The sequence below is a fragment of the Talpa europaea genome (assembly GCF_964194135.1).
Source record: "Talpa europaea genome assembly, chromosome: 5".
NCBI classification, from domain to species: Eukaryota; Metazoa; Chordata; class Mammalia; order Eulipotyphla; family Talpidae; genus Talpa; species Talpa europaea.
Genome location: NC_140071.1, coordinates 72530369 through 72550710, shown reverse-complemented (window position 1 = coordinate 72550710; position 20342 = coordinate 72530369). Strand labels below are relative to the sequence as shown.

General features: G+C 38.9%; 1 protein-coding gene across 10 annotated transcripts in view; it reads right to left on the bottom strand.

Annotated features, from left to right (window-relative positions):
• APC (APC regulator of WNT signaling pathway) overlaps positions 1–20342 on the bottom strand; it is a gene marked incomplete at both ends in the record, with an annotated part of 105833 nt that overhangs the window by 24175 nt on the left and 61316 nt on the right. For all 10 annotated transcript variants that reach the window (XM_084233099.1, XM_084233091.1, XM_084233095.1 and 7 more), the window contains one exon: positions 1541–1639. In XM_084233099.1, coding sequence (XP_084089225.1) covers positions 1541–1639 — 99 coding nt within the window. The remainder of the gene's footprint in view (positions 1–1540; positions 1640–20342) is intronic.

Below are 20342 nucleotides of genomic sequence, written 5' to 3'. Positions count from 1 at the left end.
CATCTCTACAAATCAGTGCTTCTTAATCAGGCAATCTTTACACCACCCCTCTCCCAACATACAGTTGGGAGGAAGTGTTTCTAGAATCTATTATGTAAACACTTGGGATACTGCTAAACATCCTACAATATAAAAAAAGAACTGCTCTTCAGTTAATAATGTTGAGGTTAAGAAACCATACTCTAAATGTGTAAATAAACACATACTCTTAGATAAAAAGTTTCAGCAAGCAATTCAGAATTATGGATACATGGGCTTTCAAATTCTGGTTTCCTACTTAAAAGCCAACTGTGTGACACTGCCAAGTTGAGCCCCAGCTTCCTCAGTTACAAAATGGAGGAATTTATCTAGTAGGGTTTTCTCTGTGAAGAGTCAATGAAATTATACATGTAAAGAACCGTATCTGGCATTCAGAATGTAGTGAGATTTTAATATTATCATGCACTTCAAAAGGAAACAGTAGTTTAGCTGCCAGTTTTTACAGAGCACTACTGTTAACTATTAGAGACTTACTTTAGAATAAAAATATGTACTGATGTTGGAAAAACTTGGAGGCAAATTCCAATTTACTTACACTGCGTAAACCTTTTTTTGCTTCAATTTCTTATTTTAAGAAAAAGCAATAAGAACATGCCATAGGATTTTTTGAGGAGACCAAATAATGTACAAACAACTAGCACAGTTACTGGCACACCAGAGGTCCTCAGTAGTAGCTATTATTGTGAGTCATGAAAAGGATTAAGTCTCATATTAACAATATCACAGATTACTCTAAAATTAATTTCTTGAATCAACAGTATTTTAGTGGTGCTTTTTCTAAGAATCATTAGAGTATACAGAATATGTTATGAAAACAGTTATGGAAATATTTACACGGAAAATATTGTTTAGTAATATTAAAATTTCATCTCTGCCAATAATAAAGCCTTTGTCTTTAAAACAACAGTAAAATAATCATCCTGTTTTTGAAAACGTATTATCTCAGGCCCTAAAATATCTGATAACATCTGATAACATTCAATAATATTTTATCCACTGCAAAAAATACATAAAAAAATAGCCCAATTCTAAAAACTCCAAGAGCTTCAAGTAGACAGTAGTGACTTAAAGGAAATACAGAAGATGCATTGGGAGGTGAGAGTCTTGGACATTAGAAAATACTTTCTGAAGAAATAAAGACAGCAAAGAGTTGTGAAGTTTGGCTGGGCTTCTGACAATTTGCACTGGCGCAGAAAGTCAAGCGTGCTATGGCAGGCAAGGCATGGAGGCAGAAAGTCACAAGACTTGCTTGGGAAGCAGCAAGTGTGGTCAGCACTTAAGATTACAAGGTTGAAAAAGAATCAAAGACTAGCTAATTGGGTACTTTTCAAAATCCTTATTTTCCCTTTGTCTATGCTTCTTTATATAAAAAACATGTTATTTATTTACGAGAGTGTGATGATGGGATTAGAATTCTGTAGCTGAATTTAAAAGATGAATGAAGGATATTTTAGCAAAGTATTAATACCACTAGTGACTAGTGTTTATAATTCTCTGTTACCTTGGTTCCCAGGTGACTTGTCAGCCTTCGAGGAGCAGAGTGTGTGCTACTAGAACTCAAAACACTGGCAGTTTCATGATCCATTCGTGCAGTTGACCCCTAGAAGTTAAGCAAATTATAGATAGCATAATTTAGATTACAAATAAATACACAGCTATATTCATGGTAAGATGCTCCAAACAAATTGTCTTTAGGGTAAATTGCTAAATATGCTACATATTCACACTAAAGTGTGAACAGTTTACTGCTCAAAGTGAGTATTTTTACCTATGAACTTAAGGTTTTAGAGCAAAATTGAAGAAAAGCTAGATTAGAAAAGACAACTTAAACTACAGAGTGGAAGTATACAAACACTGAAGGAATTTTCTAAGAGTAGTATTTTCTCAGAAATCAAAAGATGTGAAACCACATTCAGTTAAATATAAATTGACTGATAAAAAGTTTCAGTGATTAAAAGCTTCAAAATTACCACAAAACTAACTGATTGACACAGTCCATGTTCTCTAGGAGCTCACAGTATAGAGACGACTGCTTGAAACTTATACCTGAGAAAGATGTGAAAAAATAAATACCTACAATGTGATATGAAAACTGTAGTAGAATGTATCAAACATTGACTGAAAATAGGAAGAAACAACCTGTTTATGTATGGCAGAGGAGTCACTAAGGACTGCATAAATTAAGAAGCATTTAAGGTTGGTCTTAAATTTTCAGGTAGAAGACTGATAGAAGAGTCTCTGTGAAGGTATAAATATAGACAACAAGGTTTTCAGTTTGAGTGCAGAGAACACAAGGTGTTTGCTTGCAGATAAAGGTTGGGTAAAATTATTAAGGGTCTTGAGTCATTTTAAAGATGTTGTGGAGCCACTAAACTTTAGGCAGGAGAATGGTATAACCAGAATTATTTCCTAAAAGAATAAAGAGGACAGCATGGAGAAATGATAGGTGGGAAATCAGAAGAGGGTATTTTTTTTTTTTAAAGGACCAATGGATGGTGGTGAGTTTTTTTTTTTTTGGGGGGGGGTAAGGATTTATTTATTTCTTTATACGAGCACTGGGTACAGTCAGAAGCGTGGGAGGGTGAGAAAATTCACCAGAGCCAGAGCGGGGAACAGAACAGGCAGACCAATGAAACACACTGCTGAGAGGAGCAGCGGGCGCGGCAGGAGAGTTCTGCGAGCCATGTGGGATCCTGGCCGGTGGCCGGGGATTGAGCTGGTGCTGCAGAGGCTGCGGGCAGCCCCACAGCCCAGCGCTCAACCATTGCGCCACCAGGGGAGGCCCCAAAAGAAGGTATTTTTAATAGCTGAGCAGGTACAAATAAAGAAGTGAGAATAGGGAAATGGGGATGTATACTTAGGGCTAAAAATTAACTGGCTTATTAGCTGATTGTATGCAAATGAAGGGAGATTTGTAGTTAAAGACAACTTGGAGGTGCTAGGACTGGATGAAAGGATAGATGAAGGTTTCATGAAAGGATACAGAGACCCACGAAGAGATGATGTCTCAGTGCAGGAACTGAGTTCACCTTTGAATACCCTGACATCCAGTAAGAATGCTCAATCAGAAACATAGGATGTCATACCTATAGATAAACAACAGGGCTCTATCAAAATACAGGTCACAGCTAAAGCCATTCATTAATGATTTTTAAAAAATGATTGTAATATTCATAGCATTCAATCAGAAAACACTATTGGCAGGTACCCTGTTGCAGTTCTCAACCTTTCAAGAGGAAATGATAGAATATAAGCTCTTTGAGAAACTATTCTGTTCACTGTTACTGCTGTATTCTCTGTACTAAGGGTAGTCTTAGGCTTAGAGTAGCTGTCAACAAATACTTGTTGAATTATGAATGAGTGAGGAGATAATAGTAAAATCTATAAGAATATCTGGACAGTGGAAACCACTGATGGTTCTCTTTCTGATACAAATGCTTTAGCCAGAGAAGTGGCAAAGAGAAAACTGATGGAAGTACTAACTTTTGAGGATTGTGCATTAGTATCTTCTACTTCAGGAGACACAAAAGGTTTGAATGAGTACATGTTTTCAATACACCCCATTACCCTAACATTTGGAATCAAAAGACCTCCTAATTGCTTTCATGCATTAACATCACTCTTGGTCAAGTTAGAAACTCTCCCATTAGTCAGCAACCTTAACTGTTTGTTCATCTGCTAACTGCCACTGGTACACAACACACAAAACGGTTAACAAGCATTCCCAAGTCATTAGTCAGGCTTCTAATAGGTAATAACTAAATGTTCATTCGGAGACTTCTGAATTTGCTACAAAAAGTGCCCAAACAGGGGGCCTCCCTGGTGGCGCAGAGGGTTAAGACACAACCTATGAAGCTGTCCGCAGCCACTGCAGCATGAGTTCAATCCCCCTGCCAGCCAGGGAGCTACCCACATGGTGCAGCAAACCTCTCCTGATTCACCCACTGCTCTCCTCAGCAGTGTATTTCAGTCAATCTGCCTGATCTGTTTCCCGGTCCGTCTCTGGTAAATCCTCTCACCCTCAATACCTCTGGCCTGTGCCCCAGTTCTGTATGCATAAAATAAATAAATCTTTTAAAAAAGAAGGGAGGGCCCAAATAGGTAGTACTTCAAAGCTCATTTTGAAAACAGGCAGCCTAGCACTTACATAGAGGTCATGCTATATAGGCTAAGGGTAGATTTTACTGACTAGTCCCAAAAGCAGATTTAGGCCATCTTCATAACAATGTTTTTAAGAGAAAATTACAATTGTCAAAACTCTTTCACCTGTATACTTAAAATGGGTACAGTCTATTTTGTGTTAATATTTCTTCAATAAAATTGATTTTAAGAAGTCTCAACTTGAGGTCTTTTTCATGTTTTCCCATATAAAACATAAATACCCACTTACAGTGACATAGGAAAATCTAGGGTTGATTTGAGAACACTAGTATAGAGATCCAGAGTAGCAATCTTTCCAGGCTCTAATGCTTTTATGGGTTTGGATACTTTATGTTGATTAGTCCTCTGGGGATGCTTCTTAGTTAGAGCATCTAAGTTAGCACTCTTCAAGGCATGGAAACGGGGTAGCAGAGAAACTTATAATGCATGTCCTTTCACTGCTACTGGGCACTTCTTGAATAGTCTTGCAGTTTACATGCAACCAAACAACACATATTTACTCAACTTCTGCTACTTTCCAGGTAATCACCAGGAATATAGCTGTATAAGACATCTCACCCTTGCTGCCTTATCTATGGGAAGCTCAACATGTAAACGTATAGTGATAATTGACAGAATACATATAAGGAAAGGGGATAGGGAGAGACAATGACAAATAAATTTGGAAAAAAAAGGGGTTCTTCTAGTTGCAACAGAGAATGGATTTGAGAGACCAAGACTCTGGGTAAAGACTCAGGGCACTTTTTTTGTAAATTCAGTCAAGGAGATTTTCTTGTTCTACAGTGGAAGGGGGCTGCTCCTTATCGTGAAGAAAACATACTATCTTATACTGTGTGATTCTAAGACAACTCCTAATGATCCTTGCTACCTAGTAATCACGCCTTTATGTAATCTCTTTCCAAAAAGATTACATCTAGTGACTGATTCTTAGTGATGAGAATGCAAGAGAGGCAATGAAAAGTCATTTCTAAGATAAGGTTGCAAAGACTGTGGCTTCTATCTAGGGTACCTCACTTGTTCTCTGAGGGAAGCCAGCTATTATGCTAACAACTTTTAGAGACCCAAATGGACTGATATCTCTGGGAAGATTTAGTGAGGACAAGAGGCCTGCCAATAGCTGTATGAGTGAGTTTAGAAACAGTCTACCCCTAGCTAAGCTTCAGATGACTACATCCAGCCAACACCTTGATTATGAATGACCCTGAACCAGAGGCGCTCAGCTAAGCATCTGAATTCCTGACCTACAGAAACAATAAATGTTTTGTTTAAAGCTGCTGAATTTACTAAGCAGAAATAGATAACTAACACTGTTCGGGGAAAAAGAAAAGAAAAAAGGGGTTAAGTTATGAAATAAGGGAAAACAATTCCACACAACACTCATTTCAAGGTAGACACCAGATCTTTACGTTTCAGACTTAGTATCTTCCTAGGACTCCTTGATTTTGGGACATCACTTCCCTCTCCCAATCTATCTAGCTAGAATCTAGATGCATTTACTGTAGATCAAAAGAGAACCATTCACATATCCATATTCCCAGTATGCACAGAACTTGGGTCTTGAGAATCTTTATGGCTAGCCCTAAATCTACATCTTTCAGAGCAATATAATCTCTCTACTCACAAGAAATAACTTTCTGAGCAGCATTTTCCTCATTAATAAACTGTGAAGAAACTTGAGTGTGATTAACTCTCAAGCACATAATCTTGAACTGGCCATGCTCATTGTCCAAAGACTTAAGTACTTTGTATATCATTCCTGACTATTGGTCCTAAGATGTGTGAGATCCTGTGTTCCACTGTTCTCTTTCCTATCTAACCTTCCTTACAGAATCCAGGTTCCATTCTTCATAAATAACACAAACCCTCAACTTTTATTTTTATTTCTTTTTCTTTTTTTTTTTAACCAATAGTTGCTTTCCCCTACCCCCTCAGATCAAATCCCCATAGAATTTCCTTCCCCAAGGCAACCGTGCACTATCACCACAGTCCCCTGTGCTCCTCTCTCCCTCCCTCTCACCCCTCTCCTTTCTCCTCCCCAAGTATGTCTCTGATTTATAATTGTCTGTTTTTGCTTTGTTCTGTTTTGTACTGTTATTGTTATTGTTATTATTAGTATTATTTTTTAAACTGATTTTTATTTGATTCCTCTATATTCCTGTTACAAGTGAAACCGCCCCATATTTTTCTTTCTCCTTCTGGCTTATTTCACTGAGCATAATTCCTTCTAGCTCCAACCACGTTGCTGCAAATGGCATGAGTTTATATTTTTTGACTGCAGAATAATATTCCATTGTGCATATATGCCACATCTTCTTGATCCAGTCATCTATTTTTGGGCATTTGGGTTGTTTCCAGGTTTTACCTATAAATAGGTTTTACCTATAAATAGTGCTGCAATAAACATAGGTGTACAGGTGCTCTTTTGTATCACTGTTTTTTTGTCCTTTGGGTAGATCCCTAGTAGTAGAATTGCAGGATCATATGGTATCTCCATTTCTAGTAGATTGAGGACCCTCCAGACAGCTTTCCATAGTGGTTGCAGCAGTTTGCACTCCCACCAGCAATGCAGGAGAGTTTCTTTTTCACCACATCCTCGCCAACATTTGCTGTTGCTTGTTTTTATGATATGTGCCATTCTTAATGGTGTAAGGTGGTATCTCAGTGCGGTTTTGATTTGCATTTCCCTGATTATAAAAGACATTGAACATTTTTTCATATGCTGGCCATTTGCATTTCCTCTTTGGAGTAATGAAAGCACTCCCCAAAAACAAAAGGCCAGGCTCAGAAGGCTTCACAAATGAAATTCTACCAAACGTTCAGCGGTGAATATGTTACTCCATTCTCTTCTTGCCCGTAATGTTTCTTCGGAGAAGTCTGAAGTTAACCTGACTGGTTTTCCCTTATAAGTTATCTGTTTCTTCCTCCTTGCCAGTTTCATTATATTTTCCCTGTCTTGGACTCTTGCAAGCTTTACTATTCGGTGTCTTGCTGTAGTTTTCTTTTCATTGTGGTAACTGGAAGTTCTTCTCACTTCTTGTATGTCTATATTCGTCTCCTTTTTCATGCTTGGGAAGTTTTCTTCAATTATCTCCTTGAATAATTTCTCAGTTCCTTTGTCTCTCCCCTTATCTTCTGGAATGCCTATAGCTCTTATATTTCTTCTCTTCATGGAGTCTGAAAATTGTCTAAGAGTATCCTCGTACTGCTTCATTTGCACTTCTCTCTCCTTTTCTCTTTTGGCTCTTTTTATTTCTGTATCTTCGATAGTACTGATCTTTTCTTCCATTTCATCGATTCTGTTTTCATTGCTTTTCCCAGAGTTCTTTATCTCCTCTAGTAATCTTTTAATTTCCTGCGTTTCTTTCCTTTCCTTTCCTAAGGTCTCAATTTCATTCTTCAGTTCTGTGATTATTTGTCTCAAATCATTTTTTTCCTTTTCGTTTTCTTTCTGCTTTTTAATCATAATGATCATTAATTCTCTATCTGATAGGCTGAAACGTTCTTCCATGTCATTGTTGAGCTCTGGTGACTGTATTTCTTTTTGTGGTGTGTCCTTCTGTGGGCTTGCTTGGTTATTTATATTTTTTCTTCTCCCTGTTGTTTGCTTCCTAATACACCCTCAACTTTTAAATTAATGATCCTTTTAATCCTGGATTTAACTGAAACTTAGTTCTCATAAGATACCACTTTTCCCTGAAGCCCTCTCTCCTACAGCCCTTATACTTCAGTCAGGACATAGTATAAGTCTATGTTTTCCTCACTTCTTCAATACCACCTTGAAACCATTATTTCTCCACCTTCAATAGATCCAAATCTCTTTGTGTTATAACTACCCTTCCCTTCTCCAGTGTTATCATCTACTAATTTCTTAATCTCTGTCCTCAATCATTAAATATTATGTTGCAAGGGTCAGTAAGCTCCTTCCATTTTAATTACTGCTAGCATTTTGGGTAACTTCAACATTCATGCACATGATCCATTCAAAGTCTTGGCCCCTCAGTTCTCTGATATGATCTGTATTTAAGCCGTTGATATCCATAGTCATATAACAGACTATATCAATTACCTCAAAATGTACCACTTCTGTTGTAACTCCTATAGCCTGTTCTTCTATCAATCTTCTTTAGTCTTTCCCAAGAAAACTTTTTGAAATGACTGGAATATCCAATGGACGGATCTCTCTACATACTCCAGCTTGGATTTCTGTGATTTATCACTTCCATAATTCTTTTTTTAGCTTTCAATAGCTTTGCCCACAGTTATTCCATGCCAAACTCCTGGAAATACTACAACTCTAGATGAATCCAGTGTTTGTCTTCCCTGCATCCTGTTATAAAATGCTAAAGCAGTATATGAGAAATTTGAGCATGTGAAAAAAAATCACAAAACTCTCAGAATGCCAAACATTTATGAACTTGGGCCATTTATGTTCCCCAGTATACCTGGACCCTTAAGAACACACCTGTAATCCTTGCAATTCCCTAATCAGCTTTCATTTCTTTACTCAGAGTAGGAATTAAGTTGATAAGCCTTGTTTTGTACAAAACTATGGTTCTTCTTCCTTTTACTACAATTTTATATACTAATTTGTAGAGAAATAGAAGAAACTCCCTCAACTTCTTGCTACTAAATCTGGATCCATTTTCATCTCCCTCTTCTTTTCTTAAAATTTTTTTTTCTTAAGAACAGGGGTACAGGCCAGAGGTGTGGTGGGTAAGAAGATACACCAGAGACAGAGTAGGGAACAGAACAAGTGGACTGACTGAAATACACTGCTGGAGGGAGCAGCAGGCAAGACAGGAGATGTCTGCTGTGCCACATGTGTTAGCTCCCTGGCTGGGGATCGAACTTGTGCTGCACTGGCTGCAGATAGCTTCATAGTGCTGCATCTTTATCCCTTGCGCCACCAGGGAGGGCCCATCTACCTCTTCTGTTCTTGCATCAAGGCACCCACTCTTCTTAGGCCCATCCTTGCATGAGTGCTCTGAATCCTTCCCCTCTCCAACTCTTTTTTCCTTGGGTTCTTTACAAACTTTTTCTCTACTAGTGCGTCATGATTATTCAAACATGCTCATCTCTTCTATCTTAAAAAACAGAAATGACTTCCAAATTTTCACTCAAATCTGCATTCTGAATCAGTTGATAGCTGTTTTTTCTCTTGGACAATTCATACGTAGGCCTTTTGAATTAGCTTAACTCTTCAACTTTTTAACCTTTTTTTTTTTTTAAAAGATTTATTTATTTATGCATACAAGAGCTGGGGTATAGGCCAGAGGAGTGGGATATGAGAGGATTCACCAGAGACAGAGTGGGAAACAGAACAGGCAGATCTACTGAAATACATTGCTGAGGGAAGCAGCAGGTGAGACAAGAGAGGTCTACTGCGCCATGTGGGTCACCTCCCTGGCCAGGGATAGAACTTGTGCTACAGTGGCTGGCAATAGCTTAACAGTGCTGTCTTTAAAATCTGTGCCACCAGGGAGGACCCTACTTTTTTTTTTTTGAGCTATCAGCATTTTATCTATTTATTTATTTATTTTTTTAAATAATAAATTTTATTTTTATATTCCCCATACAATTGCAGCCCCCCCCCATTCTGACCCCAATCACTCCCCTCACGCCCCCCACCCCCCAAAAAGTGTCTCTGGTTCATAGTTTTTTGTTGATTTTGATTTTCACTTTCTTATAGTTATTTATTTTCCTGGTCCCTTATTTAAGTTTTTTAGATTCCTGCTATGAGTGAGACCATCCGGTATTTTTCTTTTTCTTTTTGGCTTATTTCGCTGAGCATGATCCCTTCCAGTGCCATCCATGTTGCTGCAAATTGCATGTGTTTATCTTTTTTGAATGCTGAGTAATATTCCATGGTAGATATGTACCACATCTTCTTGATCCAGTCATCTATTTTTGGGCATTTGGGTTGTTTCCAAAGCTTAGCTATTGTAAACAGTGCTGCTATAAACATAGGGGTGCAGGAGTTCTTTGGAATTGATGTCTCTGTGTCCTTTGGGTACATACCTAGGAGTGGAATTGCTGGATCATATGGAAGCTCTATGTTTAGTAGGTCTAGAAATCTCCACACAGCTCTCCATAGTGGTTGGATCAGTTTGTACTCAAACCAACAGTGCAGGAGAGTTCCTTTTTCTCCACACCCTCGCCAACATTTGTTGTTGCTAGTTTTTTTAATATGTGCCATTCTCACTGGTGTAAGATGGTATCTCATGGTAGTTTTGATTTGCATTTCCCTGATGACAAGTGATGTTGAACATTTTTTCATATGCCTGTTGGCCATTTGCATTTCCTCTTCAGAGAAGTTTCTTTTTAGCTCTTCTGCCCATTTTCTGACTGGATTATTTTCTTTGTTGTTGTTGAGTCTCATCAGCTCTTTGCAGATTTTTGTGATCAGTCCTTTATCATTAGTGTTGGGTGCAAAAATGTTCTCCCAGTTGGTGGGGTTTCTCTTTGTTTTTGTTATTGTCTCTTTTGCTGTGCAGAAGCTCTTTAATTTGATGTAGTCCCAGCTGTTTATCTTTGCCTTCACTATCACTGCTTTGGGTGATGAGTCTGTAAAGATGTCTTTGATGTGCAAATCACGTAATGTTTCGCCTACATTTCCTTCTATATATTTTATGGTTTCAGGTCTTATGTCTAGTTCTTTAATCCATTTTGAGTTGATTTTTGTGTATGGTGTGAGGTAGTGGTCAAGCTTCATTCTTTTGCATGTATTGACCCAGTTTTCCCAGCACCATTTATTGAACAAACTTTCTTTGCTCCAATGCATAGTCTTTGCTCCTTTGTCAAAGATTAGTTGACCATAAATCTGTGGGTTTATTTCTGGATTTTCTATTCGATTCCATTGGTCTGTATGTCTGTTCTTGTTCCAATACCATGCAGTTTTGATGATTATGGCTTTGTAGTATAGTTTGAAGTCTGGGAGTGTGATGCCTCCATTCCCTTCTTTTTTTTTTTCAGGAGAGCTTTGGCTATTCGGGTTTTTTTGTGATTCCATATGAATTTCATCAATAATTGTTCTATTTCTTTGAAGAATGAAATTGAAATTTTGATTGGAATAGCATTGAATCTGTTTATTGCTTTTGGTAGGATGGCCATTTTAATAATGTTTATTCTTCCAATCCATGAGCAGGGGATGTCTTTCCATTTCTTTGTGTCTTCTTGTATTTCTTTTAACAGTGTTTTATAGTTTTCATTGTATAGGTCCTTTACCTCTTTTGTTAGATTTATTCCCAAATATTTGATTTTTTTTGATTCAATAATAAAAGGGATGGTTTTTTTGATTTCTTCTTCTTCAGATTTATTGTTTGTGTATAGGAAGACTACTGACTTTTGCGTGTTGATTTTGTATCCTGCCACTTTACTGAACTGATTGATGAGTTGAATTAGTTTTTCTGTGGAGCTTATGGGGTTCTCTATGTATATTATCATATCATCTGCAAATAGTGATAGTTTGACTTCTTCTTTTCCTATTTGGATTCCTTGGATGTCTTTCTCTTGTCTTATTGCTCTGGCTAGGACTTCCAGTATTATATTGAAAAGCAGTGGTGAGAGTGGACATCCTTGTCTTGTTCCAGATCTTAATGGAATTGCTTTCAGCTTTTCAGTATTGAGAATGATACTGGCTGTTGGCTAGTCATAGATGGCCTTTATGATGTTGATGTATGTTCCTTGTATCCCAAGAATTTCAAGGGCTTTTAACATGAATGGGTGTTGCACTTTGTCGAAAGCTTTCTCAGCATCTATTGATATTATCATATGGTTTTTATATTTCTCTTTGTTGATGTGTTGGATAACGTTGATTGATTTTTGGATGTTAAACCATCCTTGTGTCCCTGGAATGAATCCTACTTGGTCGTGGTGAATTATCTTATGGATACATTGTTGGATTCTGATAGCTAAAATTTTATTGAGGAATTTTGCATCAGTGTTCATTAGGGAGATTGGCCTGTAGTTTTCCTTTTTTGTGTTGTCCTTGTTCGGTTTTGGTATTAGTGTAATGTTGGCTTCATAGAACGTGTTTGGTATTGTCCCTTCCTTCTCAATTTTTTGGAAGAGTTTGTGAAGGATAGGCACTAATTCATCTCTGAATGTTTGGTAGAATTCATTTGTAAATCTATCAGGTCCTGGGCTTTTGTTTTTGGGGAGGTTTTTGATTACCATTTCAATTTTGCTAATTGTAATTGGTCTGTTTAGGTGTTCTATTTCTTCTTTATCTAGCTTTGGGTGATTGTAGAGTTGTAGGAATTTGTCCATCTCCGCTAGATTGTTAAGCTTGTTTCCATATAACTGTTCATTGTAGTTACTGATTATTCTTTTGATTTCTGCTGTGTCCGTTGTGATTTCTCCTCTTTCATTGATGATCCTGTTTATTTGTGCTTTCTCCCTTTTTTCCTTTGTGAGCCTGGCTAGTGGTTTGTCTATTTTATAGATTTTTTTCAAAGAACCAGCTTTTGGTTTCATTGATCTTTTGGATTGTTTTTTTAGTTTCAATTTCATTTATTTCTGCTTTGGTTTTTATTATTTCTTTTCTTCTACTGGTTTTGGGGTTTTTTTGTTGTTCTTTTCTAGATCTTTGAGCTTCGAGATTAGGTAGTTTCTTTGAGTTCTTTCTTGTTTCTTGATGTGAGCTTCTATTGCTATATATTTTCCTCTTATTACTGCTTTTGCTGCATCCCATACATTTAGGATATTGGTGTCCTCCTTGTCATTTAATTCAAAGAATTTTTTAATTTCTTCTTTGATCTCCTCATTAGTCCAGTGGTCTTCCAGTAGTGTGGTTTTTAATCTCCATGAGGTAGGAAAGTTCCCTGCCTTCTTTTTATGGTTTATTTCTAGTTTGATGCCTTCATGGTCAGAAAAGATGGTTGATATGGTTTCAATCTTGATGTATCTGTTGATGTTTGTCTTGTGCCCCAGTATGTGATCGATCCTGGAGAATAATCCGTGTGCGCTTGAGAAAAATGTGTACTCCGTTTTTTTGGGGTTTAGTGTTCTATAGATGTCTGTTAAGCCCAAATGCTCTAGGTCCTTATTTAGAGCTTTGGATTCTTTACTTATTTTTTGTCTTGTTGATCTATCCATTGTTGATAGTGGTGTGTTGAAGTCTCCCACTATGTATGTGTTTTCTCTGATGTCTGTTTTCAGAGAGGACAACAGTTGTCTGATATATTTTGTTGCTCCTTCGTTTGGTGAGTATATGTTAATGAGTGTTATTTCTTCTTGAAGTATTGTCCCCTTGATCATAATGTAGTGACCATTGGGGTCTCTTTTTATCTTTTTGAGTTTGAAATCTGTTTTATCTGATATAAGTATACCTGTTCCTGCTTTCTTTTTTGGTCCATTTGCTTTTAGGATTGTTTTCCATCCTTTAACTTTGAGCCTATTTTTATCTTTTGTAGCTAAATGTGTTTCCTGGAGATAGCAAAAGGTTGGGTTTTGTTTCTTAATCCAGGCTGCAACTCTGTGTCTTTTTATTGAAGAGTTGAGTCCATTTACATTTAGAGTTAATATTGATATGTTAGCATCTGTATTTGCCATTGTGTTTGTCTTTCCTTTGATTTTATTTATTTATTCTTTTAATAACTTTTTTTTTTTTTGGCCTTCTTTCATTGTTATTTGTACCTCTGAGGTTCTGGCTTTAGGACTCCTTGTAGTATTTTTTGGAGTGGGGGTTTAGTTGTAATGAAATTCCGGAGTTTCTGTTTGTCTGGGAAGGTCCTTATTCTTTCTTCATAGAGGAAGGAGAGCTTTGCGGGATAGAGTATTCTTGGTTGGCATCTGTTTTCTTGGAGTCTGTTGACTATGTCCTTCCACTCTCTCCTTGCCCGTAGTGTTTCTTTGGAGAAGTCTGATGTCAGCCTGATTGGCTTTCCTTTGAATGTTATCTGTTTCTTCCCTCTTGCCAGCTTCATTATTTTTTCCTCGTCCTGGATTCTTGGGAGCTTTACTATTATGTGTCATGCTGTATTTTTCCTTTCGTTGTGGAAGTTTGGTGTTCTTCTTGCTTCTTATATATCAATTTTCAGCTCCTTCTTCACATTTGGGAAGTTCTCTTCAATTATCTCTTTGAATATTTTCTCTGTTCCTACATCTCTCTCCTCTCCTTCTGGTATTCCTATAACTCTTATATTTCCTTTCCTCATGGAGTCAGATAGTTCCAGAAGTCTTTCTTCGTTCTTTTTCCTTCGTACTTCTCTTTCCCTTTCTGTTTTGGTTCTTTTTATTTCTGTGTCTTCAAGAGAATTTATTCGTTCTTCCATTTCATCTATTCTGCTTTCATTGCTTTTCCCAGAATTCTTTAGTTCTTCCATTAATTCTTTGATCTCCTGCATTTCTTTTACTTCCCTCTTTAGGGACTCAATTGCATTCTTCTGATCGTTGATTATTTTTCCCTTATCATTGTTTTCCTTTATGACTTCTGTCAGTTTTTTAATCACGGCAATTTTAAATTCTCTTTCTGGAAGGCTCAGAAGTTCTTCCAAGTTACTGTCGTTGCAATCTGGGGGCTGGTTTTCTTTTTGTGGTGTGCTTTTTCCCTGGGGAGTTGCTAGGTTGCGTGTGGTTCTTCTACTCCCTACTGTCTGTTTTCTAATTTGCCATATGCGTTGGGACACTGTGTTGCTGGGACTGGCCGGCATCTTGGCTGAGCTTCTCTGCTCCCCTCTGGTTCCTCCAGGAGCCATCTGTCAGTTTCAAGCAGTCTTTACTGGAGAAAGGTCCCTGTTCTAAAATGCCGATGTGGGGACACACCCCTGTGTGCCTGGTCTGCCCCGGCGGTGGGTTCCCGCTCCCCCTCTGGGCTTGGACTGTAGGCCAGAGGGGGTCTGGCGTGGGCGAACTTCCCCCGCTAACCTCTGGCTCCTGAGGAAGCCTTCTGCAGGTAGTCTGTACTGAGAAATGTCCCTGTTCTAAAATGGTGATGTGGGACACACTCCCTGTGCGTCCGTCTCAGGCACACTCTACTGCGCACCTGGTCTGCCCCGGCTGTGGGTGCTCGCTCCCACTGTGGGCTCAGACTACTGGTTGGAAGGGGCCCGGCGTGGGCTAACTCCCCAGCTGGCCACTGGCTCCTCCAGGAGCCTCTGCTGGTTTCAAGTTGCTAGGTGGCGCCAGAAATCTATCCTAGAGCCCTTGGGGAGCTTATTTTTCCACCCCGGGGGACAGGGAACACAGTGGGAATGGTAGGGTAAACCTCAACGGCTTTGGGGTGCTGTGTCTGCCTTGTGCCCCACCGTCGTGGAGAACCCACGCCCTGAATTTCGTGCCCCGGTCTCAGTTCCAAAGCCCTCAGGTCCAGGACGTGGGCTGTAGCCCAGTTCAGTGTCCGCAGAATGGAGTCTTTTGCACCCCGCTCCCGTGCCTGGGTGCCTGGTTCCTGTTTACTCAGTGAGGGACTTTCACCTCAGTGAGGGTCTTCGCGCGCGTCTCCCCGCATGCCTAGGTTGCAGGCGCGGGGACCTGGGCAGCCGCGATCCCGATCCGCGTTTGCATTTCAACCGCACTGCTTTTCCGCGCGATCCCGATCCCGATCTGCGTTTGCTTTTCCATCCCGCCGCTTTTCCGCGTGATCCTATCCGCGTTTGCTTTTCCAGCGCGCTGCTTTTCTGCGCAAGCTTACTGGGTGGCCCGGGGCTGTGTGCTGGTCCTGGCATCCTCCTGAGGGGAGGGGTCTCTGTTTAATGGCGCCTGGAGCTCACCTCCGCGGGAATCCTGCAGGGTTTCCGCAGCTCCCGTTCACGGGCTGTGGTGGCTGCAATAGTTCCTTTCCACTCACAGTCCCGCTTGCTGCGTAGTTTGTTCTTGTTGGTCGTTTTAGTTTGTTTTTTTTCCTCCTCTCTGCTGGTCGGAGAGCGCCGACTTTGTGGGTGGGGGAGGGGAGCAGGGTTCTGCGCTTTCCTCCCTTCTGGTCCTCTTTTATGGCCACTTTCTTCTTCGGGGTAGTTTGCTGGAGTCACCCGTTTATCTTCCGTGTCCCAGTTCTCACTGGGACCTGCCGCTTTTCCTCCCTATTAACTTTTTTTTAATGGGAGATCTTACTCGCAGCATCTCCTTGCCGCCATGTTGCTCCGCCCCTCCCGAGCTATCCGGCCCCCTACTTTTTAATCTTTCATTTGAACTCACTTCAGTATGATATGGTAGAGAAGAAAATTAATGAAATTCCTCTTGCCAAGATCAATACTGAACTAATTTTTGTGAAACCCAATGGGGATTTTTTTTATCATCAACAGTGTATAATGTTAACCATTTCCTCTTTTTTTGGATAATATTATTCCATTGCTTTGATTTGAGATGTCAGATTAGGTTTTCATCTTTTCACTCTATAAGTACAGTGGATGCAAACATCTTTTTTTCATTATCACATCCTTTACCTTCCCTTCCAATTCTAAACCTAAATATCCAATAGACTAGACATTTTGGCTTCAATATTTCAGACTAAACACTTTAAATTTAACCTTAAATTTAACATTTTCAAAATTAATATATTTTCCCATACAATCCTGCTGCTCATTTAATATTATCACTCAATCTCATTGCCATCCTTCTATGACAGAACTTGGGAATCATTCTTGACTCCTTATACCTCAAATCTGCACATCCAGCACTAAAACTTGTGGATATAATTTCCTAAACAGTCTTAGATCCTGAGCTGAAGCTGACTAAATGACTCACACATCTATCAATTCTTCCCTAACCCCCAGGTCACCATCATTACTTGCCTAGATTCCTGGTTCTAATTTGTCAAATCACCTTTGAGATATCAGTATAAATTAATTTGTAACTTTCTCTAAGACAAACGTCACCTCTCTCTAAAACTAGTTTTAAGTGCTTCTAAAATGTTTTCCTGTGGCACTCTGTACTTTTTCTGTCATAGTATTTTATACACATTGTGGAAATTGTTCATCTGTCTTCTAGAGTATAAGTTTCTTGAGGTAACGTAGCATCTACCTAGCTAACCATCATAATCTAGAGTTGACATGATGTAGATGCTTAGTAAACAGATAGTAAACACTGAAAAATGAATTTTACATTATCTTTCAGTGAAAAAAGCAGGGGAAAAGGTTAACAGTAGAGAGAAAAATGGACTGAGAAGTAGAAACAGCAAAATCCAGACTATGGAAAACTTTTTAAGCCAAGAAACTTTGGTTCTTCAACAAATAAATATCAAGAAAACAAAAGAGTAAAAGAGGCTTCAGGATATTTTAGCCAATCTTAAATTTAACCCTGAGTCAAATAAATGGTGAACAATTTATGAACAACTGTAAATTTGAGTACTGACTGGATATCTGGTGCTATTAAGGAATACTGTTAGTTTCTCTGAGAGTATAATAATGCACTATAGTTATGTGTTAAAGTGTTGTGTTTTGGAAATGCATAGTGAAATATTTATGGGAGAAATGATGATGCCTGGATAGTTCCTCAAAAATAAAATGGAAGGCAGTGGTTGAGTGCTGGGCTGCGAAGCTGCCCGTAGCCTCTGCAGTGCAGGTTAGATCCCCGGCCATGGGTGAGGGTCCCACATGGTGTGGCCGACCTCTCCTGCTGTGCCCGCTGCTCCCCTCAGCAGTGTGTTTCGTCAGTCTGCCTGTTCTGTTTCCCGCTCTGGCTCTGGTGAATTCTCTCACCCTCCCGTGCTTCTGACTGTACCCAGTGTTGTATAAATAAATAAAAAAATCTTTAAGAAACAAACAAATAAATAAAATGTAAGGGCAAAGCTCATGGGGTACATGTGGATTACTATATTATTCTGTCTCTGTATATACCTGAAATTTTTCATAATAAAAACTTTAAAAACTTACTAGCAGCAGAAAGGGTTCTTATAACATTTAATCTCTTTTAACTACTCTTGGTTGAATTTCATCACTACTTACTCACTAGCAATAGAGATCTAAACTTTAAATAGTAAAGTTAAGAACTAACTCATAAATGAGACTAAGCAAGCAGTGATGTGGCCTGCAATGTATTTTTAGCTTTTTCTTTCCATTTTACTTCCAGGGGCTATTAATCACATCAAAAAACATTATTTCCTGTGGGGATATAAGTTCTCCTTCCAACAAACACAAATCTATTGTTATGCAGTTACCAGAACTATGTGGGCATGAAAATGGATAAAATGAGACAAAGTTCCTGCATTCCTGGAGCTTGAGAATAGTAGGAGAGAGATACTAATCAAATAATCACACAAGGGGCCTCCCCGGTGGCGCAGTGGTTGAGGGCTGGGTTGTGAAGCTGCCCGCAGCCTCTGCAGCACCGGTTTGATCCCCGGCTGCTTCCCGGCCACCGGAGGAGGGTCCCACATGGCGCAGACCTCTCCTGCCGCCCGCTGCTCCCCTCAGCAGTGTGCTTCGGTCCTTCTGCCTGTTCTGTTCCCCGCTCTTACTGTACCCAGTGCTTGTACAAATAAATAAATAAATCTCTTAAAAAAAAAAATCACACAAGTACATATGAAACTGCGAACATGGTTGTCTTCAAAGGATAGGAATCTGCAATGATAACCTATAACAGTGGGATCTGAACCAATCAAGTATCTTTAAGAAAGTGATGTTTAAGCTCAGACATACATGAAAAGTGAAGTGGGACAGGCCCAGACTCTGCACAAGCTGAACTGCACAGGAAAAAGCCCAATCAACATAACATACGGAGAAGTCAGTGTGGCTGAAGTGATAAAAATAGTGTGTTAGGTACAGACGACTTATATAGGTCATAATAAAGGATTATTTTAAGACCCAAGGAAAGCTAATAAAATCTCCAGTGAGGGTTATTTACTCTTTGAAAATTCATGCTGGCAGGGTGGATGTGGGTAAGTGGGGGGTACCATCAGCTTCCACATGGTGGTAGAGATAAGTGAATTAGGATAGGAGCTTTGGCAAGTCATGCTGCTGTGAAAGTCAAAGAGAATGATTTTTTTTTAAAAAGATTTATTTTTATTTATTTATTTATACAAGTACTGGGTACAGTCAGAAGCGTGGGAGGGTGAGAGAACTCACCAGAACCAGAGCGGGGAGCAGAGCAGGCAGAAGGACTGAAGTACACTGCTAAGGGGAGCAGCAGGTGGCAGGAGAGGTCTGCGCGCCATGTGGGACCCTCCTCCGGTGGCCGGGAAGCAGCCGGGGATCAAACCGGCGCTGCAGAGGCTGCGGGCAGCCTCGCAACCCAGTGCCCAACTGCTGTGCCACCGGGGAGGCCCCAAAGAGAATGATTTTTATTTTCAATTACTGTCAATGGATTTTGTCTCTGGAACAAATAATAAAACAAAACAAATGAACAAATAACAGGAAGTTGTCATATGAATAGATCCTATAAAGATAGATTAAAGGAATCTTGGCATAGCTGAACCAAAGCTGTAAATACAGATCTCTTTTCATATCAAGGTAGTGGCTACAGTGTGCCATGTTTAACTATGACTGAAAGCAACCAAATGGCATTAGCAATATTAGTGCTACTTGAACACCAATTTGGTGGGTAAGTCCATGACTGATACTGTCAAAAAACCAAACAGCTTGTCATGTTTACTACTAAATCCACAGTATTATCAGAAGGCATCATTTGAAGAATGGCTGAATACTGGCCCCTGATTTACTATTTTTAATAGATCTCATGCTCATTACAAAAAACTGAAACAATATATGTATTTATATTTATATCAACAATATAAATAGTATAGTATATAGCATATATATAGTATATAGTAAATATAAAAACCAATTTATATGATAAAAACCATATAAATCCCAATGTAAGAGTAGCATCTGAAGAATATCTGAACATATTAAGATAATGAGGAATATTTTCCTGACACTTTTCTATGCACACATACGCGTATACATATGTGTAGTAAGATAGGCCATACAATATTTGCTTTTTTTTAAAGCAAGGTTATAGTAAGTTAACTTAATAACATTTGTTTATATTTAATAAGCATTTATTAGCAATTATTGTATGCCAGGTACTATGCTAGTTGTTTGGGGTATAACTGTAAACAAACACAATAGCTCAAAGGACTTTAAAAAGGAAAGTAGACAATTAAACCAACAATAAATTGTATTACATGTTTTGAGAACAGAAGTAGAGAATAACTGAGAGCACTTCTAATCTAGGGAGGTAGGAACAAGGAAAACACCCTGGAAAAA